Source organism: Salvelinus sp. IW2-2015, unplaced genomic scaffold (genome assembly GCF_002910315.2).
Source record: "Salvelinus sp. IW2-2015 unplaced genomic scaffold, ASM291031v2 Un_scaffold2762, whole genome shotgun sequence".
In the NCBI taxonomy this organism is placed as follows: domain Eukaryota; kingdom Metazoa; phylum Chordata; class Actinopteri; order Salmoniformes; family Salmonidae; genus Salvelinus; species Salvelinus sp. IW2-2015.
Window position 1 is genome coordinate 256,676 of NW_019944065.1, and position 26,013 is coordinate 282,688.

General features: G+C 44.8%; 1 protein-coding gene across 1 annotated transcript in view; it reads right to left on the bottom strand.

Moving 5' to 3' along the window:
* LOC112074691 (anoctamin-2-like) overlaps nucleotides 1-26,013 on the bottom strand; it is a gene marked incomplete at its 5' end in the record, with an annotated part of 65,136 nt that overhangs the window by 32,214 nt on the left and 6,909 nt on the right. Inside the window, 5 exons of the mRNA XM_070440628.1 lie at nucleotides 398-550; nucleotides 690-844; nucleotides 15,751-15,885; nucleotides 16,914-17,025; nucleotides 18,386-18,587. Coding sequence (XP_070296729.1) covers nucleotides 398-550; nucleotides 690-844; nucleotides 15,751-15,885; nucleotides 16,914-17,025; nucleotides 18,386-18,587 — 757 coding nt within the window. The remainder of the gene's footprint in view (nucleotides 1-397; nucleotides 551-689; nucleotides 845-15,750; nucleotides 15,886-16,913; nucleotides 17,026-18,385; nucleotides 18,588-26,013) is intronic.

Sequence of the window (26,013 nt, forward strand, 5' to 3'; positions counted from 1 at the left end):
AGGAGGAATGTGACAGAGAAAGAGAGGAGGAATGTGACAGAGAGAGAAGGAGGAAGAATGTGACAAAAAAGAGAAGGAGAGAAGGAATGTGAAGGAGAGAGGAGAGGAGGAATGTGAAGGAGAGGAGAGGAGAGGAGGAATGTGACAGAAGGAGAGGGGTAATGTGACAGAAAAAGAGAGGAGGAATGTGACAGAGAAGGAGAGGGGGAATGTGACAGAAAGGGGAGAGGAAGAGTACAATTATTTAAGGATAGTCCAGAAAACAGTCATACAGAGATTGTGTTACAGTTTGATGTTGTTTGATTGTGGTTCATGTGTGGTTATGTCATGGTTGTCTTGCTGTTGACTGTGAGGTGGTTGTGTTGCGGATGTCTTGTGGTTGTGTTGTGGTCAGTACCTATGTCTTTGCGGCGCACAGCATCTGGGCGACGGATCTCTGTGGTGAACTTGGCAGCGTCGAGGCGGATCTCAATCACGTTGTTGAGCAGAGCAAAGAGAGGAGCCAGAGGGAACGATGCCACGAAGATGGTGACAAACCCATACTGGATTACTGCACACACGAATGCACACATGCCCGGACACACATACACACTGTTTGTTAATTGTTCACTTTCAATATACACTTTGGGCGTGTGTGTGTGTGTGTGCACACGCTCGCGTGTGTGCGCGTGTGTGCGTGCTTGACTCACTCATCTCCATGTATTCCGGGCTCAGCCCCTCATAGGGATCCAGAGAGAAGTCTTTGTCCCACTGTTGCTTTGGCCTCTTCGTCTCCTCCTCATCCTCATCTTCCTCTCCTCCTTTATCCTTCTCCTTGTATGTTCTGTACATTTTTTTTAGCTTACTGCAGAGAGAGAAAGTGATAGAGACAGAGAGAGAAATTCAATTTGTTATACAGTGCAGTAGACATTACAGTGCATTCGGACAGTATTCAGACCATGACTTTTTGTTACGTTACAGCCTTATTCTAAAATGGATGAAATTGTTTTAATTTACACACAATACCACGTAATGATACAGAAAAACAGGTTTTTAGAAATGTTTGCAAATGTAAAAAAAATGTTGTTCGATTGGGTTCAAGTCCAGGTTCTGGGTGGGCCACTCATGGACATTCAGAGACTTGTCCCGAAGCCACCCCTGCGTTGCCTTGGCTGTGTGCTGAGGGTCGTTTTCCAGTTGGAAGATGAACCTTCGCCCCAGTCTGAGGTCCTGAGCGCTCTGAAGCAGGTTTTCATCAAGGATCTCTCTGTACTTTGCTTTGTTCATCTTTCCCTTGATCCTGACTGCCGCTGATTAGTGCCTTTTGTCCAGCTCTATACCATAAAGGCCTGATTGGTGGAGTGCTGCAGAGATGGTTTTCCTTCTGGAACGTTCTACCATCTCCCCAGAGGAATTCTGGAACTCTGTCATCGTGACCATTGGGTTCTTCAACTCCCTGACCAAGGCCCTTCTCCCCGACTGCTCAGTTTGGCTGGGTCGCCAGCTCTAGGAAGAGTCTTGGTGGTTCCAAACTTCTTCCATTTAAGAATGATGGAGGCCACTGTGTTCTGGGGACCTTCAATGCTGCAGAAATGTTTTGGTACCCTTCCCCAGATCTGTGCCTCGACTCCTTCCTGTCTCGGAGCTCTACGGACAATTCCTTTGACCTCATTGCTTGGTTTTTGCTCTGACATGCACTGTCAACTGTGGGACCTTATATAGACAGGTGTGTGCCTTTCCAAATCATGTCCAATCAATTGTATGTACCACAGGTGGACTCCTATGAAGTTGTAGAAACCTCTCAAGGATGATCAATGGAAACAGGATGCACTTGAGCTCAATTTCGAGTCTCATAGCAAAGGCTCTGAATACTTATGTAAATAGTGTATTTCTTTTAAAACCTGTTTTTGCTTTGTCATTATGGGGTATTGTGTGTAGATTAATGAGGAAAAAATAAGGTTTGGAAGGCTGGAAGGTAACAAAACCTGGAATAAGGGAATACTGAATACTTTCCGAATGCACTGTATATATATTTTTTAGCTGTAAGCTGTATTTACTTAGGGTTAGGGTTATGTATGTGTGTACTATTTAGATTGATAATGACTTCTGAAAACACATTTCAGGGTTGAACTAATAGCATGGTTGTTACCTACATAGGTATTAACAATATGAGCCAACTATCTACTAGCATTAAGATAGCTAACTCATATCTGTAAACATATAGATATCTACTAGCATTAAGATAGCTAACTCATGTCTGTAAACATAATAGAATATCTAATAGACATTGAAGCATTAGATACTCATATCTGTAATCATATAAGATATTACTACATTAAGATAGCTAACTTATCTGTAAACATATAGATATCTACTAAGCATTAAATAGCTACTCTCTATATCTGTAACATCTAGATATCTGCTATTAAGATAGCTATGTATAATAGAATTGAATTTAGCTATCATCACATCAGTAGTTAGCTTAATTTCATATCTGTAATCATAGCTAATTGCTAATATTAAGCATATGCTATGTATTTAAAGATATGAACTAGCTAATAATAATAGAATCAAATTGTGTTTGTCATTGCGCCAAATAGTTAAATTCTTCTTATAACAAAAGTTTAAAAAATAATCGATAGTAATAAAAAAAAAGAGAACAAATAGAAAAATGACAAATAATTGATAAGCAACAAAACAGTAACGAGGCTATAATAGATCAATCAAATGTTATTTGTCACATGTGCCGAATACAAAGTGTAGACCTTACAGCGAAATTCTTAGTTATAAGCCCTTAACCAAGATGCAGTTTTAAGAAAATAAATGTTTAGTAAAAAATGATAAGTAAAAAATGATAATATAGTAAAGAGTAGCAATAAAATAACAGTAATGAGGCTATTATACAGGGCCGGTACCTGGTACGAGTCAAATGTGCGGTGGGCACGGTTATTCCAGTAATTGAGGTAATATGTAATGTAGGAGAGTTAAAGTGACTATGCATAGATTATAACAGAGAGTAGCAGCAGCTTAAAAGGGGGGGGGGGGGGGGGGGTGATATAAATAGTCTTATTGGTTGGGTGTAAAGCTGTTAAGAGCCTTTTGGACTAGCCTTGGCGCCCTGGAACCGCTTGTCGTGCGATAGCAGAGAGAACAGTCTATGACTAGGGTGGTGGAGTCTTTGACATAGTTTTGGCCTTCCTCTGTCAACCGATCTGGTATAGAGGTCCTGGATGGCAGGAAGCTTGGAACGGTGATGTACTGGGCAGCACGTACTACCCTCTGTAGTGCCTTGCGGTCGGGAGGCCGAGCAGTTGCCATACCAGGTAAGTGATGCAACCAGTCAGGATGCTCTCGATGGTGCAGCTGTAGAACTTTTTGAGGATCTGAGGACCCATGCCAAATCTTTTCAGTCTTCTGAGGGAATAGGCTTGGCGTGCCTCGTTCACGACTGTCTTGGTGTTTGGACGATGTTGGTTTGTTGGTGATGTGGCCGCCAAGGAACTTGAAGCTCTCACCTGCTCCACTACAGCCCGTCGATGAGAATGGGGGCTGCTCGGTCTCCTTATGTTGTCCACAATCATCTCCTTTGTCTTGATCACGTTGAGGGAGAGGTTGTTGTCCTTGCACCACACGGCCAGGTCTCTGACCTCCTCCCTATAGCCTGTCTAATCGTTGTCGGTGAACAGGCCTACCACCGTTGTGTTGTCAGCAAACTCAATGATGGAGTTGGAGTTGTGCCTGGCCATGCAGTCATGAGTGAACAGGGAGTACAGGAGGGGACTGAGCACACACCCCTGAGGGGCCCCTGTGTTGAGGATTAGTGTGATGGATGTGTTGCTACCTACCCTTACCACCTGGGGGCGGCCCATCAGGAAGTCCAGGATACAGTTGCGGAGGGAGGTGTTTATTCTCAGGGTCCTTAGCTTAGTGATGAGCTTTGAGGGCACTATGGTGTTGAACGCTGGGCTATAGTCAATGAACAGCATTCTCACGTTAGTGTTCATTTTGTCCAGGTGTGACAGGGCAGTGTGGAGTGCAATAGAGATTGCATCATCTGTGGATCTGTTGGGGCGGTATGCAAATTGGAGTGGTTCTAGAGTTTCTGGGATAATGGTGTTGATGTGAGCCATGACCAGCCTTTCAAAGCATTTCATGGCTACAGACGTGAGTGCTTAGGTTGATCTCATTTAGGCAGGTTACCTTAGTGTTCTTGGGCACAGGGACTATGGTGGTCTGCTTGAAACATGTTGGTATTACAGACTCAGTCAGGGAGAGGTTGAAAATGTCAGTGAAGACACTTGCCAGTTGGTCAGCGCATTCTCGCGGTATACGTCCTGGTAATCCGTCTGGCCCCGTGCGGCCTTGTGAATGTTGACCTGTTTAAACGTCTTACTCACATCGGCTGTGGAGAGCATGATCACACAGTCATCCGGAATAGCTGATGCTCTCATGCATGTTTCAGTGTTACTTGCCTCGAAGCGAGCATATAAGCTATTTAGCTTGCCTGGTAGGCTCGTGTCACTGGGCAGCTTTCGACTGTGCATCCCTTTGTAGTCTGTAATAGTTTGCAAGCCCTGCCACATCCGACAAGCGTCAGAGCCAGGTATAGTACGATTCGATCTTAGTCCTGTATTGAAGCTTTGCCTGTTTGATGGTTCATCGGAGGGCATAACGGGATTTATTAAAAGCTTCTGGGTTAGAGTCCCGCTCCTTGAAAGCGGCAGCTCTACCCTTTAGATCAGTGCGAATGTTGCCTGTAACCCATTGCTTCCAGTTGGGGTGTGTACGTACGTTTTTTATAGACCGAGTCACTGGTGCTTCCTGCTTTAATTTTTGCTTGTAACCAGGAATCAGGAGGGTAGAGTTATGGTCAGATTTGCCAAATGGAGGGCGAGGGAGAGCTTTGTACGCATCTCTGTATGTGGAGTAAAGGAGGTCTAGATTTTTTCCCCTCCTGGTTGCACATTTAACATGCTGATAGAAATTAGGTTAAACTGATTTAAGTTTCCCTGCATTAAAGTCCCCGGCCACTAGGAGTGCCGCCTCTTGATGAGCTTTTTCTTGTTTGCTTATGGCGGTATATACAGCTCATTGAGTGCGGTTTTAGTGCCAGAATCGGTCTGTGGTGGCATGTAGACAGCTTCAAATAGGTAGATAGTGTGGTGTACAGCTCATCATGAGATACTCTACCTTAGGCGAGCAAAACCCTGAGACTTCCTTAGATATCGTGCACCGGCTCTTGTTTACAAATATGCATAGGCCCCCGCTCCGTGTCTTACCAGAGGCTGCTGTTGTATCATGCCAATAGTGTATAACCTGCCAGCTGTATGTTCTTAATGTCACCGTTCAGCCATTTTAAGATAGTTATGTATTTACCGATATGAGCTAGCTAACTACTAATGTTAAAATAGCTATGTAAACCATTTATAGATATGAGAAAGCTAACTATTAGCGTTAAGATAGCTGTGTAATCTATTTACCGATATGAGCTAGCTAACTACTAATTTTAAAATAGCTATGTAAACCATTTATAGATATGAGAAAGCTAACTATTAGCGTTAAGATAGCTGTGTAATCTATTTACAGATATGAGCTAGCTAACTACTAATGTTAAAATAGCTATGTAACCCATTTATAGATATGAGAAAGCTAACTATTAGCGTTATAGATAGCTGTGTAATGCTATTTACAGATTTGAGCCTAGCTAACGTTAAACGCTACCTTCAAGACTGCTCCAAACCTCGTAATTTGACAATATAAGATGCGATAGTACTTGGTGTGCTGTGTGGGTTCTGTGTGTGTGTGTGTGTGGTGTTTTGTGTGTGGTGTGTGGTGTGTGGTGCTGTGTGTGTGTGGTGTGTGTGTGTGTCTGTGTCGTGTGTTGTGGGTGTATGTGTGTGTGGTGTGTGCTGTGTGTTGTGTGTACATACGGTGATAGATAATCCTCGAGACACGATTGTTTCTGGATGAGTTTTTTTTCCCAAATGAGTCTACTAAGCTGGATGTTACAACAGCTCTATTTCAGACAGCCCTGGTGGGGCACACTTCGGGAAGAAATAAGCACACAAGCAAACAGGCATTGAGTGGGTGTGTGTTTGTGCACATGGTGTGGTTGGTGTTGTAGTATGAACCCACTCTCTCCACTTATGAGCGGGAATGTGGCCAAGACAAGTAAGACATAGTGCCCTTGGAGAGGTCCAGGCAAACTCTCAGACCGAGAGCAGGGAGGAGGGAGAGAGAGGCCAGCATAGCAAGTGCCATTGGGAATAGCAGTTCAGTAACCCCTTATCTTGAAATTTTTCCACATGTTTGTTTACGTTTTAACAGCCGGCCTATATTCGAGATGTATTTTAGTAGAACTTCTACTCTTTATCTCATTAATCTAAACACATACCCACCAAAGCTCATCACTAATCTAGAATACCCTGGGACTAACAATCCTCCTCTGCAACTGGATCTGGACTTCCTGACGGCTGCCCCCAGGTGGTAATTGGGTAGGGTAATAACAACACAATGCCGTCCCCAAATGCGATTCTCAATCAAGTACCCACAATGACAAAGCAAAAAGGCAGGCTTCTTAATCACTGGTATAGGCTTCGAGTATATTCCAGCTGGCGATGAATGAGCTCGAGTCAGGGTGTGATGGTTTCCAGAGTTTTACATCAGATCCAGGTAAAGTGTGATTGATCAGAGGGCTAGTCGATGTGTCTGCTGGGGGGAAATTATACGGCTGTGGATACTATGAGGATCGAAGAGAAATCCTGGTATGATAATGCCGGTCGCGTAATTTCGATTGTGAGGAATCAGGTGAAACGAGAATACTTTGGAGTTCCTTAATGTTGTTATGCATGCGTCACCACTGTCTCGTTAATCATTAGAGGTCTACCCGTCACTCCGCGCCCCTCTTCTTCCGGAGAAGAGTGTTTTTTCTGTCGGCGCGATGCGTGACATGAAACGAGCTGGCTCGCACTGACTCCGTTAGCCGTCTCTCGAGTGAGGCCATGTTTCCATGAAGCAAAGAAACGTTACAGTCTGCGTTGATGTCTCTCTGGAATAGGAATCCTTGCTCTTTGAACTTTTGATCGGAACTTGTTTTGTCAGCAGACTGAACATTGGTGGCCGGAGTAGTCAATCGCTAGGGAGTGCAGCGCCGATGTTGCCCGTTCTCCGAGCCTGACCAGCCGAACCCATCTGCAGGACCAGGACTCGAGGAGAGGGGTGCAGGTGCGTATACTTCGTGTGAGCGCGAGTCGCTAGTGCGTAGTGATGAGTGTGATATTGCGGTCAGTTTGGCTGTGTATCTCGAGCGGTCGTGATGTTCGATAGAGTGATGGTACTGGTGAGCAGTGGTGGATGCTGAGTAGTGAAGCGTCTGCGTAGGCTAAGGTATGGGTACGGCTGTAGTACTGGTCATCTCGTGTCATATGTAATGTGTGCTTTCATAGTGTGCGAGTATACTGAGGTCACACGTGTTCGTGTATATTTGTCAGTGTATGTCTGCGCTAGGTTCACACGTTCTAGTGGCGACGGTAGACTTCGAATCGCTCGTGTGTGGTCTATGGCAGCTGCCGTGCGTCTGATGTGGGGCGGATCCGTCGACCGTCTGTAGTAGTTGCGCAGGTGCGTGGCTGTGCGCTAGCGCTGCTTGGTTGTCATGTTGAGGCAGTCCCATAGTTCCTGGGTGCCGTTAATGATAATAAGATTGAGGTTGGCTCCATTTATATTCAGAATGTTGTGTTGATGTATGTGTGGTGAAGGTCGAGCATAGCCGGATTCTGTGTATGTTGAACAGTTAGAATACTCGTATAGAGAGGTGGATGCGAGTGTGCATGGCTGTCTACGTATGTGCACGGGAGAGTATCCAGAACATCGCCTAGAGTCGAAAGATTAAGCAGGCAGACAAATTGAGAGATTAGAGAGCTCTGAACTACTGCAATAGTTTCCTAGGAACGCTCGAGAGGCGGGCATCACTTAGTTGGCGGGATCTTTGGTTCTCGGCGTGCCCTCATTTTTAAGACACTAACGCAGGGCGGACGAGAGTAAGTTTTGGGTGATTCTTAACAAGGCTAATCCTGAAAAACAAACTCCCTAAAGTTCTCACCTTTCAGCCATATCGATTTGGTTGGCTACAAGGGCTTGGGTAAGGTGAAACCCTGGATCATTGTGTATTCTCAACTTCCGCGACGCATAAAGCCCCTCCCCCGCCCTCCCCTTTCGGAAAAGCTTGACCCAGACTCGCCCAAATTTTGTGCTTCCAGCCTAACAAAACAAAACTAAATACAAAGAAGCCTCCACGGGCAGCCCCATGTGTCTTTATCTGAATGTAGGGGCTGGGGTCCGCCCAATCTGCCCACGTATTCAAGTACGCTTGGATCAGCCGTGATCTGAGAACTGATGTCTCGTTCCGAGGTGAGACTAATGCTGGTGAGAGGTTGATAATGTGTGATCGGTCGGAAGAATTAACAGAGCAATTGATCAAATATACGGACTGTGGAAGTTCGTGAGCCGTAGTTTCGATTATGAAAGTGCATTTGACGAGTGTTCGTATCCCACGAGCCAGACTGATGTGAAAACATTTCCCAAACCAGAAACGGTGGCATTGATGGCAGGCATTCGTCTGCTGAAACTGAAAAAGCGCAAACTTAAACACTTGCTTTTATGACCAGGCGAAGGTTGAATCCGAAACATGACCGATACAAACATGTGTACGCCCTAATTCCCTCCCGCCACACGCGCCATCACAAAGTCACGTCGCCCAAGTTAACAATCGGGACAAAGTTAAGTCGCAATTTAACCAGCGTCAGACACAAAGTAGTGGCAGCGTCCTATCAATCAATAGGCACGGATCTACAAAAGAAAACTACAAGCCCCGCGCGGACGTAGGATGTCTTGCTCGTACTTAGGATTCCCAGAACAGAGCTATAATAGCGGAGAGCTTTTTTTGCGCTCGCTGTTGAGGAACGCAATACATGCCACTGCGACTACGGTCCCGGCTAGTCCATGGGCTGGGTGGAATAATAAGCCGTTCTTGGGCGGGGCTCTGCGCATTCACTCTGGCCGATTGTCTGAGGCTGGAGTGAAAACTCATATCTCTATGAACCGTCGTTATAGTCTGATCTCTCGCTGGATAGGTCTGCAGGCCGCAGACAGGCAGTTTCCCAGGTCCTGCGTTCCGTCGTAGGTAGCGTATGACGAGAAGACTAGGTGCTGGCTGGGTGGTGTTTTATCGGTACATATGGTCAAGTCCAGGTTTAGCGCTCTGCGAATCGAGAGTAGTGTCGTCAATACTGCTTTGTGTTACAAAGACGAGTGGATTGGGTCGATTTAGCGAAGAGTGGGCGTCGATGGAGTCGGTGTAACGTGTTTCGCTAAGAAGCGACGCAGCGCCGGAGAGAGGGTAACTGATGACTAAAACGACACCTAGGGCCGGGTTTTCCCGTAAGCACAGTGGTGCACTTTCCGTCATCGAGTAGGATGCTTTGAGACGTAGTCCCAAGGCCCACTCATCAAAACCTCCCAGACGCTCACCTGACCACCTACTGACCCCTCCACAATTTGCTTACCGACCCAATGGTCCACAGACGACGCAATCGCAACCACACTGCAATGGCCCTAACCCATCTGGACAAGAGGAATACCTATGTGAGAAGGCTGTTCATCGACTACAGCTCAGCATTTAACACCATAGTACCCTCCAAACTCGTCATCAAGTCTCGAGACCTGGCTGGTCTCGACCCGCCATGTGCAACTGGGTATGGACTTCCTGAGGGGGGCCGCCCCCAGGTGTGAGGGTAGGTAACAAACTCCACCCCGCTGATCCTCAACACTGGGCCCCCACAAGGGTGCATTCTGAGCCCTCTCCTGTACTCCCTGTTCACCACGACTGCGTGGCGCATCCCTCCAACTCAATCATCAAGGTTTGCGGACGACACTACAGTGGGTAGGCTTGATTACCAACAACGACGAGACGGCCCTACAGGGAGGAGGTTGAGGGCCCTCGGAGTGTGGTGTCAGGAAAATAAACCTCATACTCCACGTCAACAAAAAGGAGATGATATTGGACTTCAGGAAACAGCAGAGGGAGCACCCCCATATCCACATCGACAGACAGTAGTGGAGAGGGTAGTAAGTTTTTTAAGTTCCTCGGTGTACACATCACCGGACAAACTTTAATTGGTCCACCCACACAGACAGCGTTGTGAAGAAGGCGCAGCAGCGCCTCTTCAACCCCAGGAGGCTGAAAAAATCGGCTTGTCACCAAAACCTCATAAACCTCTACAGATGCACAATCGAGGCATCCTGTCGGGCTGTAATCAACTGCCTGGTACGGCAACTGCTCCGCCCACAACCGTAAGGCTCTCCAGAGGGTAGTGAGGTCTGCACAACGCATCACCGGGGCAAACTACCTGCCCTCCAGGAACACCTACACCACCGACATGTACAGGAAGGCCATAAAGATCATCAAGGACAACAACCACCCGAGCACTCCCTGTTCACCGCTATCATCCAGAAGGCGAGGTCCACAGTTACGAGGTGCATCAAAGCAGGGACCGAGAGACTGAAAAACAGCTTCTATCTCAAGGCCATCAGACTGTTAAACAGCCACCACTAACATTTAGTGGCCGCTGCCAACATACTGACTCAACTCCAGCCCCTTTAATAACGGAATTGATGGAAATTTATGTAAAAATGTATCACTAGCCACTTTAAACCTTTTATGGCTGCCATCCCGCTACCGGGATGATATGAGTACAGCGAGTGAAAGTGCAGGGTGCCAAATTCAAAAAGCAGAAATCTCATAATTAAAATAACTCAAACATAGATGTGTCTTATATCATTTTAAAGGTAATCTTGTTGTTAATCCCACCACAGTGTCCGATTTCAAATATGCTTTTCAGCGAAAGCACTACAAACGATTATGTTAGGTCACCACAAAACCACAATAAGCACAGCCATTTTTCCAGCGAAAGATAGCTTTCACAAATACCAGAAATAGAGAAAATTAATCACTAACCTTTGATTATCTTCATCAGATGACACTCATAGGACTTCATGTTACACAATACATGCATGTTTTGTTTGATTAAGTTCATATTTATATAAAGAAATCTGAGTTTCCTTTGGTGCGTTAGATTTACTAGTTGCAAAAACATCAAGTGTTTTTGCATAGCCACATCGTTTCAACAGAAATACTCATCATAAATGTAGATGATAATACAAGTTATACACATGGAATTATAGATATACCTATCCTTAATGCAACCGCTGTGTCAGATTTCAAAAAAACTTTACGGAAAAATAAACCATGCAATAATCTGAGAAGGAGCTCAGAACAATAGCCAAATTAGCCGCCATGTTGGACTCAACAGAAACCAGAAAATACATGATAAATGTTTCCTTACCTTTGATGAATTCATCAGAATGCAGTCCTAGGAATCCCAGGTCCTCAAAAAATGCTTGATTTGTTCGATAATGTCCGTTATTTATGTCCAATTAGCTACTTTGGACATGTTTACCAAACGCCCAACCCAAAGCGCATCCACTACCGTCCACTATAATGTGACAAAATGTCCAAAAGTTCCGTTACGGTCAGTAGAAACATGTCAAACGATGTACTGAATCAATCTTTAGAATGTTGTCAACATACATCTTGAATAACGTTCCAACCGGAGAATTAGATTGACTTCAGATGAGCGGTGGAACGGAGGTCCTCCTCATGTGAACGCGCATGGTGAAAGCATGGCCGGCTCGTGGCAGTGGAGACTAATTCCTGTCTCCTTCGGCCCCCCCCTTCACATTAGAGTCATCAGACAAAGTTCTATTGACTGTTGACATCTAGTGGAAGCCGTAGGAAGTGAAAACTCATCAATATCTTGCTGTGATTTCAATGGGACCTTGGTTGAAAATCTGGAACCCCCAGAAAAAATACAAACAGGAAGTGCAAATTCTCAGGATTTTGCCTGCCATGTGAGTTCTGTTATACTCACAGACATAATTCAAACAGTTTTAGAAACTTCAGAGTGTTTTCTATCCAATATGAATAATAATATGCATATTTTAGCAACTGGGACTGAGGAGCAGGCCGTTTAATATGGGCACCTCTGTGCACCTTTCATCCAAGCTACTCAATACTGCCCCTTCAGCCATAAGAAGTTAAACAACCTTACATTACTCATCTCATATGTATATGTATATACTGTACTCTATACCATCTACTGCATCTTGCCTATGCCGTTCTGTACCATCACTCATTCATATATCTTTATGTACATATTCTTTATCCCTTTACACTTGTGTATATAAGGTAGTGGTTGTGGAATTGTTAGGTTAGATTACTCGTTGGTTATTACTGCATTGGATCAAAGAATCACCCGCAGCAAGAGAGACATCATTGATATATACAGAGAAAAGAGTCGGCCTGAGATTTGAACCCTGTGGTACTGCCATAGAGACTGCCAGAGGTCCGGACAACAGGCCCTCCGATTTGACACACTGAACTCTATCTGAGAAGTAGTTAGTGAACAAGACGAGGCAGTCATTAGAGAAATCAAGGCTATTGAGTCTGCCGATATAAAAATACGGTGATTGACAGAGTCGAAAGCCTTGACCAGGTCGATGAAGACGGCTGCACAGTACTATTTTTTATCGATGGTGGTTATGATATCGTTTTGGACCTTGAGCATGGCTGAGGTGCACCTGTGACCAGCTCGGAAACCTGATTGCATAGCGGAGAAGGTACGGTTGGATTCGAGATGGTCGGTGATCTGTTTGTTCACTTGGCTTTCAAAGACTTTAGAAAGGCAGGGCAGGATGGATATAGGTCTGTAACAGTTTGGGTCTAGAGTGTCTCCCCCTTTGAAGAGGGGGATGACCTCGGCCGCTTTCAAATCTTTAGGAATCTCAGACGATACGAAAGAGAGATTGAACAGACTAGTAATAGGGGTTGCGACGATTTGGGCAGATCATTTTAGGAAGAGAGCGTCCAGATTGTCTAGCCCAGCTGATTTGTAGGGATCCAGATTTTGCAACTCTTTCAGAACATCAGCTGTCTGAATTTGGGTGAAGGAGAAGTGGGGGGGGCTTGGGCCAGTTTCTGGGGGGGGTGCAGAACTGTTGGCCGGGGTAGGGGTTGCCAGGTGGAAAGCGTGGCCAGCCGTAAAGAAATGCTTATTGAAATTCTCGATTATCGTGGATTTATCGGAGGTTACAAATATGCACAAACTGCCCCCCCCCCTTGTCTTACCGGAGTGCGCTGTTCTATCTTGCTGTCGTCATTCAGTCACGATTCCGTGAAACATATTATATATGTTATATTATTATTATATTACAGTTTTTGATGTCCCGTTGGTAGGATATTTGTGATCGTACCTCGTCTAATTTATTGTCCAATGATTGCACGTTGGCGAGTAGTATTGACAGTAACGGTAGCTTTCCCAGTCGCCTTCTCTGGGTCCCGTCGCTTCCTCTTGCAAATAATGGGGATGTCGGCCCTGTGGGGTGTTTGGAGAATGTCTTGTGCGTCGTCCTTGTTGTAGAAAAAAGATTTGTCTTATCCGAGGTGAGTGATCGCTGTCTTGATATCCAGAAGCTCTTTTTTGCCGTAAGATACAGTTGTAGAAACATTGTGTACAAAATAAGTTGCGAAAAAAACCACATAATAGCACAATTTGTTGGGTGCTCTTAAAACTGCTGCCATTTCTTCCGGCGCCATTTTATAAGCTGTGTAGCCGAGTGATCATAGGGTCAGAAAAGCAGCAATAGGTGAGTCAGGGTGCCATTCGGTAGTCACTACTATGCTAGGCGAGCAGGGGAGACAGCGTTCAGAAAAGCTAGCGGGCCGGGGCTAGTAGATGGGTCTTTGGCAAACATGATTTCAGAATAGCCTGTTGAGACCACTTCGGCAGTCCAGTCGTGATGGATCGGCGGGGCTCCGTGTCAACAATAAAGGGTCCAGGCCAATTGGCAAAGGAGGTCATTTAGCCCTAGAATTAGCTGGTATATGGGCCTAGCTCGAGGCTAGCTCAATGCAAGCAGGTGCTTGCTTTGGAACAGGGGTGTTAGCTAACAGTAGCCACTCATTTTCAGCTTGCTAGCTGCGATGATCCGGTGTAATGATCCAGAGCGGCAGAAATCTGGTGATATGGTAGAGAGAAGCAGTCCGATAGTCTCTGGGTTGATATCGAGCTGTGCAGACTGGCAGGTGTTGTCCGATCTAAGGCTGGCTGATGACGTGGAAAAAGGCGAAGACCGCTAGCCTAGGCTAACAAAGGCTAGTTAGCTGGCTAGCTCCTGATGGAAGTTCCAGTTATAAGGAATAAAAATAGCAGATCCGTACCACATTGGGTGAGGCGGGTTGCAGGAAAGTATATTTAGTTCGTAGATAGAAAGTGAGATTAAGATATATATGAAAAAGACTGGCTATATAGACGGGATAAGACACAGGATAAGACAAAAGACAGATACACACGTCCTACTGCAACGCCATCTTGGATTTTTCAATGAATGTCTGTTTCTAGCGAGATATTGATTTCATGAACCTTGTTTCTTAGACTACATATGCTAATATGTTAATATGGGCTATTTTTAGGACTTTCCTGGGATGCTTGATCTATTTTATTGATTTACTGGAAGCTTATCAGAAGTAGACATGACAATGTTATTTATGTTTCAGCTGATGGGTGAGAACGAGAAAGTTCCAATTTGCGTTTTCCCCAAAAGTCTGTGCAGAATTGAAATTTGCTTGCTAAGGAAAGCCACCTCATTCCTGTAATCGTCTGTAAGCAAACAATTGCCACATTGGAACTCCAGATTGTCAATATTGTCCCGGACAAGAGCGCAATAAACACAGCTTCTACAGTGCTGGAAAAGTGTGTTAGCTATTCCAGGTCGAAGCGGGATCCATTGCAACCTAGCTGGCTAACTGGCTAGTTGGTAGCAGGTTTTGACAAACACTTATGAACAAAATAAAAATAAAGCAAAAAAACTTCTGAAACAACAGACTGAAACAAAAAGGTTGAGGTGCAGGAGGTATCTGAGTTCGTGCCTTATGACTGCGAATGCCCCTGGGATAATGTACATTTGCTGCAGAATTATGACAACTCAGCAACACAATGGTAGGGATTATCTGAGATAGGCTTTGGTCATTGATAAGTCATTGTCTGAACGTGGCCTTAAAATGTGTGGACAGAGTCCAGGAGTCAAGACGATTTGGATGGACTCCACTCCTGTAGAGCATCTTCTGTTTCTTGGTGTCAAAGTTATCTATAAAAGTGATTCCAACAGAGCTACAGTAATCTTTTAGCCAGGTGCCTAATGCCAGTAGCCTGCTGAATCTTTCACTCCCACGGCACATCGATGGTACTGGACCTGAAATAATTGGTCGCTTTTTGGAATCTTTCAGAGCTAGAATTAGTTCTTTAAAATTAATTTTCAGGAGTTCCGTGCTAGTTAATGTTGTTTGACCCCACATGGACTACAACAGTGTCAGCACCCGGCATCTGTCGTAGAATGGTAGAAAACAGCCTTGTAATGTCCTGTACTCGTGTTCCAGGATAGCACAGGGTTTTTGCCCCGGAACCAAAATGTTTCTTACATAGAGCTGCCTATGACGACAACTGGTGCAATGGCTGAGAAGGTCTTGCCGTTCTTTCGCCTTGAGTGGTTTCGCAAACCCCCCAAGGACCAAAGGGCGGTGGGGACTGATGGACCCTAACCAGCTGTGGTATCCATTGTGGATGATGATGAATGGGTCGGAGTCTTAGACAGCCTCACTGTCCGATGAGAGGGAGCTCTGAGGATCTGAACCCAAGGTAGAAGCCACCGGAGAGGGAGACAAAATAGAGGACGAAGGCGCAGGTACTTCTGGATCCGATCTCAAATCCTCCAGGGAAGGCGGCGCCGTAACATCTGGAACCAGGGCATCGAAGCTTTTTCTAGTTTGTGTCCGGTCCGGGCTCACCTTCGCCAAGGAGTCCCCCAGACAAAGAGGTAGACGGGTGTGGATTCCCCAGTAGCTTGTGTACATTCACTACTTGTTTGCTAAAAGTAGCCACMTGCACCTGTAGCTCTCTGCAAGCAAATAGTTGCTACATTGGAAGTCCTTGCAGACCACATTGTCCCGGATAAACCAAACACAGAATTAATTAAACATTTTGTGAAATTCACGTTGTGATAAATGAATGGCGGAGTATTGTAATTCAGGCTAGCAAACCGTGTTTCATCAACAACACACTCACATTGGGGAGCGTGTCGCATGTGTTGCAGTGATGATATTACAACCAGATAGTTAACATTTATTTAACAATCCTTTGACAATGGCACGAAGTTGTCAATCATTTTAGTGGAGCTGGGGGTCTCCTTGCCCCGAGAAGGAAAATTGATTGCTCTGCACCTTGTGATGTTTTATTGATAACGACCTGTAGACACCGGCTGGAACACGATTTTAACCAATCAGCATCCAGGATTAGACCCACCCGTTGTATAAAAGTCATTACATTGCTCTCTTTTCATTCATAAAGCTCTTTTGCAAAAACTCCCTCTGTACCTAACATCATGAATAACCTTTACACGTAGGAGTTACCACACCCGGTCTCAGGGATGGCTAACTCTGGAAATGACGTGGGTCTCTACAGAGTTAAGTAAAATGCAATAAAACTAAAATCTGATTTACCTGGGAATATTCTCCAAAAGTCTAAAAAAATATATGATTTGGTGCCTATAGAGCAATTCAGATGAATGATTGAGGACCTTTATACTGAAACGTGGGTTTCTTTTCTATGATTGTGTATGTGTATCTCTGTTTGGCTTTTCCTAGTGAATTGGTGTGTATAATGTTTTATTATTTGGTATTGTGGTGCAGGGCTCATTTGGGAAGGAGACCTTGGTCTCAGCATGACTCCCTGTCAATAGAAAGGTTCATTAAAACACACCCTCACCTGCCCTTGAAGAAAGCCACATAGAAGACAGGAGCAAAGGTGTTCATGGACTTCAACAGAAACGATTTCAGAATCAGACGCTCCTCAAACTCCGCTTCCGTCTTAGGAACCTCTGACAGACAAGACAAGCCGCCAATCACATTATTAGACAGACAGGAAATCAGCCAATCATATCATCGGACGTAATCAGAAGTGTGTGTTAAACAGTTCAGTGAGCCAGACAGTGATAGGGTGAGGGTTAGTGTTAGGGTCAGGGTTAGGGTCAGGGTTAGTGTTTGGGTGAGGGTTAGTGTGAGGATCAGGGTTAAGGTGAGGGTTAAGGTGAGGGTGAGGGTTAGTGTTAGGGTGAGGGTTAGTGTCTAGGTGAGGGGTTAGTGTTAAGGTGAGAGGTTAGTGTTAAGGTGTGGTTAGGTGAGGGTTAGTGTGAGGGTTAGTGTTAAGGTGAGGGTTTTAGTGTGAGGGTTAGTGTTAGGTGAGGTTAGTGTAAGGTAGGGTTAGTGTGAGGGTAGTGTTAAGGTGAGGGTTAGTGTTAAGGTGGAGGGTTAAGGTTGAGGGTTAGTGTTAAGGTGAGGGTTAAGTGAGGGTTAGTGTGAGGGTTAGTTTAAGGTGAGGGTTATAGGTGAGGGTTAGTGTTAAGGTGAGGGTTAGTGTTAGGTAGGTAGTGTAAGGGTTGTGTAGGTGAGGGTTAGTGTTAAGGTGAGGGTTAGTGTTAGGTGAGAGTTGAGTGTTAAGGTGAGGGTTTAGTGTGAGGGTTAGTGTTAAGGTGAGTGTTAGGTGTTAAGGTGAGGGTTAGTTTAAGGTGAGGGTTAGTGTTGAGGGTAGTGTTAAGGTGAGGGTTAGTGTTAAGGTGAGGGTTAGAGGTGAGGGTTAGTGTTTAAGTGAGGGTTAAGGTGAGGGTTAATGTGAGGGTTATGTGAGGGTTAAGGTGAGGTTAAGGTGAGGGTTAGTGTTAGGGTGGGGGTTAGTGTTAAGGTCAGGGTTAGTGTTAGGGTGAGGGTAGTGTTAGGGTGAGGGTTAGTGTTAGGGTAGGGTTAGTGTTAGGGTGAGGGTAAGGGTGAGGGTGAGGGTTAAGTGTTAGGGTGAGGGTTAGGTGGGGGAGGGTTGTGTTAGGGGGAGGGTAAGGGTGAGGGTTAGCGTGAGGCTGAGGGTTAGTGTTAGGTGAGGGTTAAGGTGAGGGTTAGTGTTAGGGTGAGGGTGTGTGTTAAGGTGAGGGTTAGGTGAGGGTTAGTGGTTAAGGTGAGGGTTAGTGTTAGGGTGAGGGTTAGTGTTAGGGTGTAGGGTTAGGGTGAGGGTTAAGGTGAGGGGGTTAAGGTGAGGGTTAAGGTGAGGGTTAGTGTTAGGGTGAGGGTTAGTGTTAGGTGGAGGGTTAGTGTTAGGGTGAGGGTTAGTGTTAGGGTGAGGGTTAGTGTTAGGGTTAAGATGAGGGTTAAGGTGAGGGTGAGGGTTAGTGTTAGGGTCAGTGTTAGTGTTACCCAGTTTAGTGAGCCAGACAGCGATAGCTCCGTAGATCTCATCCAGTATCAATACAACCAGCAGGTTGATGATGATGGCGGTGGTGGTCACGGTCATCCTAACAGAGGCCTTGGCCTCAGGGTCTGGGTTCATGGACCAGATAGACAGCATGGTGATACGATACAGGATCACTCCAAACACTGCGGAAAACGTTACCCCCATCTAACACACAAACACACATACAGTAAATAATCAACCAAAATACAGGATAGAGTGATATATAGCTAGCTATTGTAATTAGCCTGTATAAGCATTGTTCGCCATCTAATCAAATTAAACTTTATTTGTCAAATGCGACGAATACAACAAGTATAGACCCTTTATTTAACCAGGTAGGCTAGTTGAGAACAAGTTATCATTTGCAACTGCGACCTGGCCAAGATAAAGCGAAACAGTTCGACACATACAGAGTTACACATGGAATAAACAAACATACAATCAATAATACAGTAGAAAAATCTATAAACAGCATGTGCAAATGAGGTAGGATAAGAGAGGTAAGGCAATAAATAGGCCATGGTGGCAAATGAATTACAATATAGCAATTAAACACTGGAATGGTAGGATGTGCAGAAGATTAATGTGCAAGTAGAGATACTGGGGTGCAAAGAAGCAAGATAAATAAATACAGTGTGGGGATGAGGTACATTGGATGGGCTATTTACAGATGGGCTATGTACAGGTGCAGTGATCTGTGAGCTGGTCTGACAACTGGTGCTTAAAGCTAGTGAGGGAGGTAAGAGTCTCCAGCTTCAGTGATTTTTGCAGTTCGTTCCAGTTATTGGCAGCAGAGAACTGGAAGGAGAGGTGGCCAAAGGAAGAATTGGCTTTGGGGGTGACCAGTGAGATATACCTGCTGGAGCGCGTGCTACGGGTGGGTGCTGCTATGGTGACCAGTGAGCTGAGATAAGGCGGGGCTTTACCTAGCAGAGACTTGTAGATGACACCTTACTGTGAAATGCTTACTTACAAGCCCTTAACCATCAGTGCAGTTCAAGAAGAGTTAAGAAAATATTTACCAAATAAACTAAAGTAAAAAATTATATAAATTAACACAATAACGAGACAATATACAGGTTAGTGTTAGGGTGAGGGTTAGTGTTAGGGTTAGGGTCAGGGTTAGGGTGTGGGTTAGTGTTAAGGTCAGGGTTAGTGTTAATGTGAGGATGTGTTACACAACTCAGTGAGCCAGGGTTAAAACAAATGGGGGTGGGGAGGGGGGTAAATGTAATAGTCCGGCGGGCATCTGATTAATTGTTCAGCAATCTTATGGCTTGGGGGTAGAAGCTGTTGAGGAGCCTTTTGGTCTTAGACTTGAAGCTCCGGTACTGCTTGCCGTGTGGTAGCAGAGAGAACAGTCTATGACTTGGGTGACTGGAGTCTGACAACTTTATGGGCTTTCCTCTCACACCACCTATTATATAGTTCCTGGATTGCAGGAAGCTTGGCCCCGGTGATGTACTGGGCCGTGCGCACTACCCTCTGTAGGGCCTTACGGTCAGATGCCGAGCAGTCGCCATACCAGGCGGTTATGCAACCGGTCAGGATGCTCTCGATGGTGCAGCTACTTCTGAGGATCTGGGGACCCATGCCAAATCTTTTCCGTCTCATGAGGGGCAAAAGGTTTTGTCATGCCCTCTTCACAACTGTCTTGATGTGTTTGGACCATGATAGTTTGTTGATGATGTGGACACCAATGAATTTGAAACTCTTGACCCGCTCCACTACAGCCCCATTGATGTTAATGGGGGCCTGTTCGGCCCACCTTTTCCTGTCATCCACGATCAGCTCCTTTGTCTTGCTCACATTGAGGGAGAGTTTGTTGTCCTGGCACCACACTGCCAGTTCTCTGACCTCCTCCCTATAGGCTGTCTCATCATTGTCGGTGATCAGGCCTACCACTGTTGTGTTGTCAGCAAACTTGGTGTTGGAGTCGTGTTTGGCCACGCAGTCGTGGGTGAACAGGGGGTACAAGAGGGGACAAAGTACACACCCCTGAGCGGCCCCAGTGTTGAGGATCAGTGTGGCAGATGTATTATTGCCTACCCTTACCACCTGGGGATGGCCCCTCATGAAGTCCAGGATCCAGTTGCAGAGAGAGCTGTTTAGTTCCAGGGTCCTTAGCTTAGTGATGGCAGATGGTGTTGAACGCTGAGCTGTAGTCAATGAAGAGCATTCTCACATAGGTGTTCCTTATGCCGCGGTATGCAAATTGGAGTGGATCTAGGGTATGCGGGAGGATGCTGTTGATGTGAGCCATGACCAGCCTTTCAAAGCACTTTATGGCTACTGACGTGAGGGCTATGGGGCGGTAATCATTTAGGCAGGTTACCTTTGCTTCATTGGGTACAGGGACTATGGTGGTCTGCTTGAAACATGTAGGTATTACAGACTCAGTCAGGCAAAGGTTGAAAATGTCAGTGAAGACACATGCCAGTTGGTCCACGCATGTTTTGAGGTTTTGTAGTTTTCTATTCAATGCCAATACAGTATCCATTGATTTAGGACAGTTTCTATGCCTTCCACTAGATATCAACAGTCTTCAGAAATTGTTTCAGGCTTGTATTCTGAAAAATGAAGAAGTAAGAGCAGTCTGAATGAGTGGACCGTAAAGTGTCCCAGATCTTTTTCATGCGCGAGACCGAGAGAGTGCGTTTCTCGTTTACCTTTAAAACTGACGACGTTATTGTCCGGTTGAAATATTATCGATTATTGAGGCTAAAAACAATCTGAGGTTTGAATATAAACATCGTTTGACATGTTTCTATGAATTTTACGGATACGATTTGGATTTTTTTGTCTTCCTGTTTTGACTGCGTTTGAGCCTGTGGATTACTGAAGAAAACGCGCAAACAAAACAGGAAGACAAAAAAAATCCAAATTGGGTATAAAGAGACTTTAGGGTATAAAGAGACTTTATCGAACAAATTGAACATTTATTGAGTAAATGAATGTCTGCTGAGTGCAACCATATGAAGATCATCAAAGGTAAGGGATTAATTTGATCTCTTCTAAATTGTGTAACTGTTCTACCTGGCTGGCTACTGTTTGTAATGATTTGTCTAGTGGGCTATGTTCTCAAATAATCGTAAGGTATGCTTTCGCCGTAAAGCATTTTTTAAATCTGACACCGTGGTTGGATTCACAAGCAGTTAATCTTTAAACCTATGTAAAATATGTTTTGTTTTCTGAATTTTTATAATGAGTATTTCTGTATTTGAATTTGGCGCCCAGCAGTTTCACTGGCTGTTGAAGAGGTGGGACGCTACCGTCTCACGTGCCCAAGAGATGTTAAAGGTCTTGCTCACATCGGCTGAGGAGATCGCACAGTCATCGAGAACAGCTGGTGCTCTCCTGCATGCTTCAGTGTTGCTTGCCTCGAAGTGAGCATAAAAGGCATTTAAGCTCATCTTGAAGGCTCACGTCACTGGGCAGCTCGCGTCAGGGTTTCCCTTTCTTGTCCGTAATAGTTTTCAAGTCCTGCCACATCCGAGGAGCATCAGAGCCGGTGTAGTAGGATTCAATCTTAATCCTGTATTGACGCTTTCCTTGTTTGATGGTTCGTCGGAGGGCATAGCTGGATTTCTTATAGGCGTCTAGATTAGTGTCCCTCTCATTGAAAGCAGCAGCTCTAGCCTTTAGCTTGATGCGGATGTTGCCTGTAATCCATGGCTTCTGGTTGGGATATGTACTTACGGTCATTTTGGGGACGACGTCATCGATGCACTTATTGATGAAGCTTGTGATTGAGGTGGTATGCTATTCAATGCCATTGGATGAATCCCAGAACACATTCCAGTCTGCGCTAGCAAAACAGTCCTGTAGCTTAGCATCTGCATCATCTGACCAGTTCCGTATTGAGCGAGTCACTGGTCCTGGTACTTCCTGCTTTAGTTTTTGCTTGTAAGCAGAATTCAGGAGGATAGAATTATGGTCAGATTTGCCAAAGGGAGGGGAGGGGAGAGCTTTGTGCTCATCTCTGTGTGGAGTAAAGGTGGTCTAGAGTTTTTTTCCCCTCTGGTTGCACATGTGACATGCTGGTAAAAATTTGGTAAAACTGATTTAAGTTTGCCTGCATTAAAGTCCCCGGCCACTAGGAGCGCCACTTCTGGGTGAGCATTTTCTTGTTTGCTTATGGCCTTATAGAGTTGGTTGAGTGCGGTCTTAGTGCCAGCATCGGTCTATGGTGGTAAATAGACGGCTAGGAATAATATAGATGAGAACTCTCTCGGCAGATAGTGTGGTCTACAGCTTATCATAAGTTACTCTACCTCAGGCAAGCAATACCTCAAGACTTCTTTAATATTAGACGTCGCGCACCAGCTGTTATTGACAAAAACACACCCCCACCCCTCGTCTTACCAGACGTATCTTCCCTGTTCTCTCTTTCTCATCTGACTCTTTAAAGAAAAGGCTTCTTCCAGTTCGTGGTGAGTAACCCCAGTTCTGATGTCCAGAAGTWATTTTCGGTCATAAGAGACGGTAGCAGCAACATTATGTACAAAATAAGTTTCAAAAATAATTGACAAACAACGCAAAAAAARGAACAAAATAGCACAATTCGTTATGGGCATGTAAAACGTCAACCATCCTCTTCGGCGCCATCTCATCATTACTAACTTGTATTAGCATTGTTAGCTATCTAGCTACCGCAGGCAGCTGTTCTGCCTGTGGTTATGGAACCCCTACCTGTCCCAGACCTGCTGTTTTCAACTCTTAATGATCGGCTATGAAAAGCCAACTGATATTTATTCCTGATTATTATTTGACCATGCTTGTCATTTATGAACATTTTGAAAATCTTGTCTCTCTCTAATTCAGCAAGTCCCATTGCTTTAAGACTTGATCAGGTGGTTTAAGCATGTTCCAGTTTAGGTCACCAAGCAGGACAAATTCAGACATAGTGTAAGGGGCCAGGAGAGAGRTTAGGGCAGYTAGGGTACAGGCCGGTGCTGATGGAGGACGATAGCACCCAGCAACAGTCACCAAAAGCTATTTGAAAGTTTAATGCTTAAAACCAGCAAATCAAATTGTTTGGGGACAGACTTGGTGGAGACATCTGGTGGAGACATCTGAGCACTGAAGGTGATCCTTGGTAAAGATTGCCACTCCCCCACCTTTGGAAGATCTGTCTTGCCGAAAAAGGTTATAACCAGAAAGGTTAACATCAGTATTCAAAACACTCTTTCTTAACCACGTCTCAGTAATGACCAACACATCTGGATTGGAGCTGTGAACCCACACTTTCAATTGATCCATTTTAGGTAATACTCTTCTAGTGTTAATCTGGAGAAAACCCAGGCTTTTACGGGAGCAGAAATCAGTGATATCAGAGCACAAGTCAGAATTGGGGCTAGCAACAGTAGATGGGCCAGGGTGTACATGCACATTTCCAGATATCATCAACAGTAATACAATCAGGGCACGGRAGAGGACAGGGAGAGCTCTGCAGTGATGATTTATGACWTCTGAATGTGCATCAGATGACAAAAATATCATATTGAACAGCAATTTCATCAGATAACATGAATACAAAGCCAGCGAGAGGTGGTTAGTATAGGATGGGAGGTGGTTAGAATAGTCTGTGTAACCAATAGAGAGTCAGAGTCCCGAGTGTGGGAGCAAACAGTCTGTCCCATGGATTGGTAAAGAACGTTTGTAGTCAACAAAGCACCCAGGAGTCATGAGGCAAATGGCAAAATGCACAAGAACATTTTTAAATATATAAAGACATTATACACTATGTAGGGCCAGCGTTTAGAATCTGTGCTGTTTGTAACTACTAGTATAGAAGGATGGTGATATATAGAGGGATAATTAGCAATATAGAAGGGTAGATAATTAGAGGTATAGAAGAATAGAGTGATACTTAGAGGTATAGAAGGATAGAGTGATAAGAGGTATAGAAGGATAGAGTGATAATTAGAGGTATAGAAGAATAGAATGGTAATTAGAGGAATAAAGTAAATAGCGATAAAGGAAGGGAGTGATAGATTGAGGTATAGCAGGATAATTTGAGGTATAGAAGGATAGAGTGATTGACGTATCAAAGATAGTAATAGATAGAAGTACAAAAGGATAGAGGTATAGAAGGATAGGTTGATAGATATAGGTATTGATTGAGGTATAGAAGGATAGAGCGCTAGATAGAGGTATGAAAGGAAAGAGTAATAATTAGAGGTATAGAGTCATATATACATGTATAGAGTGATGAGGTGTAGAAGGATAGATTGATAAATGTATAAAAAGAGAGTGATTATAAATGGAGGTATATATTCATACTTAGAGGTATAGATGGACCGTGTTAGATGGAGGTATAGAAGGACAGCGTGCTAGATGGAGGTATAAAAGGACAGGGTGCTAGATGGGGGTATAGAAGGACAGCGTGCTAGATGGGGGTATAGAAGGACAGCGTGCTAGATGGGGGTATAGAAGGACAGCATGCTAGATGGGTTATTAGAAGGACAGGGTCGCTAGATGCGGGTTTATAGAAGGACAGTGTGCTAGATGGCGTATAGAATCGCAGCGTGCTAGATGGGGTATAAAGCCCAGCGCTGCTAATGCGGGGTTATTAGAAGCCACAGCGTGCTAGATGGGGTATAAAAGAACAACTGCTAGATGGGGTTATACGAAGGACAACGTGCTAGATGGTCTATAGAAGGACAACGTGCTAGATGGGGGTATAGAAGGACACGTGCTAAGTGGGGTATAGAAGACAAGCGTGCTAGATGCGGGGTATAGAATGGACAGCGGTGCCTAGATGGCGTGTATAGAAGACAGCTGCATAATGGGGGTTAAGAATGACTAGTGCTAGATAGGGGTATAGAAGGACAGAGTGCTAGATAGGGGTATAGAAGGACATAGTGCTAGACGGGGGTATAGAAGGATAGTGCTAGACGGGGGTATAAAAACATAGTGCTAGACATAGGTACAGAAGGGATATAGTGCTAGATGGAGGTATAGAAGGACAGAGTGCCACATAGAGGTATAGAAGGACAGAGTGCTAGACAGAGGTATAGATGGACAGAGTGCTAGACAGAGGTATAGATGGACAGAGTGCTAGACAGAGGAATAGAAGGATAGAGTGCAATATAGAGGTATAGAAGGACAGTGCTAGACAGATGTATAGAAGGTTTGAGTGCTAGACAGAGGCAGAGAAGGATAGAGTGCTAGACAGAGGAATAGAAGGATAGAGTGCTAGATAGAGGTATAGAAGGTTTGAGTGCTAGACAGAGGCAGAGAAGGATAGAGTGCTAGACAGAGGAATAGAAGGATAGAGTGCTGGATAGAGGTATAGATGGAGAGCGTGCTAGACAGAGGTATAGATGGACAGTGCTAGACAGAGGTATATAATGCTAGATAGAGGTATATAATGCTAGATGGAGGTATAGAAGGAAATAATTCTAGATGGAGGTATAGAATGATATAATGCTAGATAGAGGTATAGATGGACAGTGCTAGATAGAGGTATAGAAGGACAGAGTGCTACATGGAGGTATAGACGGAGAGAGTGCTAGATGGAGGAATAGAAGGATAGTGCTAGATAGAGGTAGAGAAGGACAGAGTGCTAGACGGGGGTAGAGAAAGA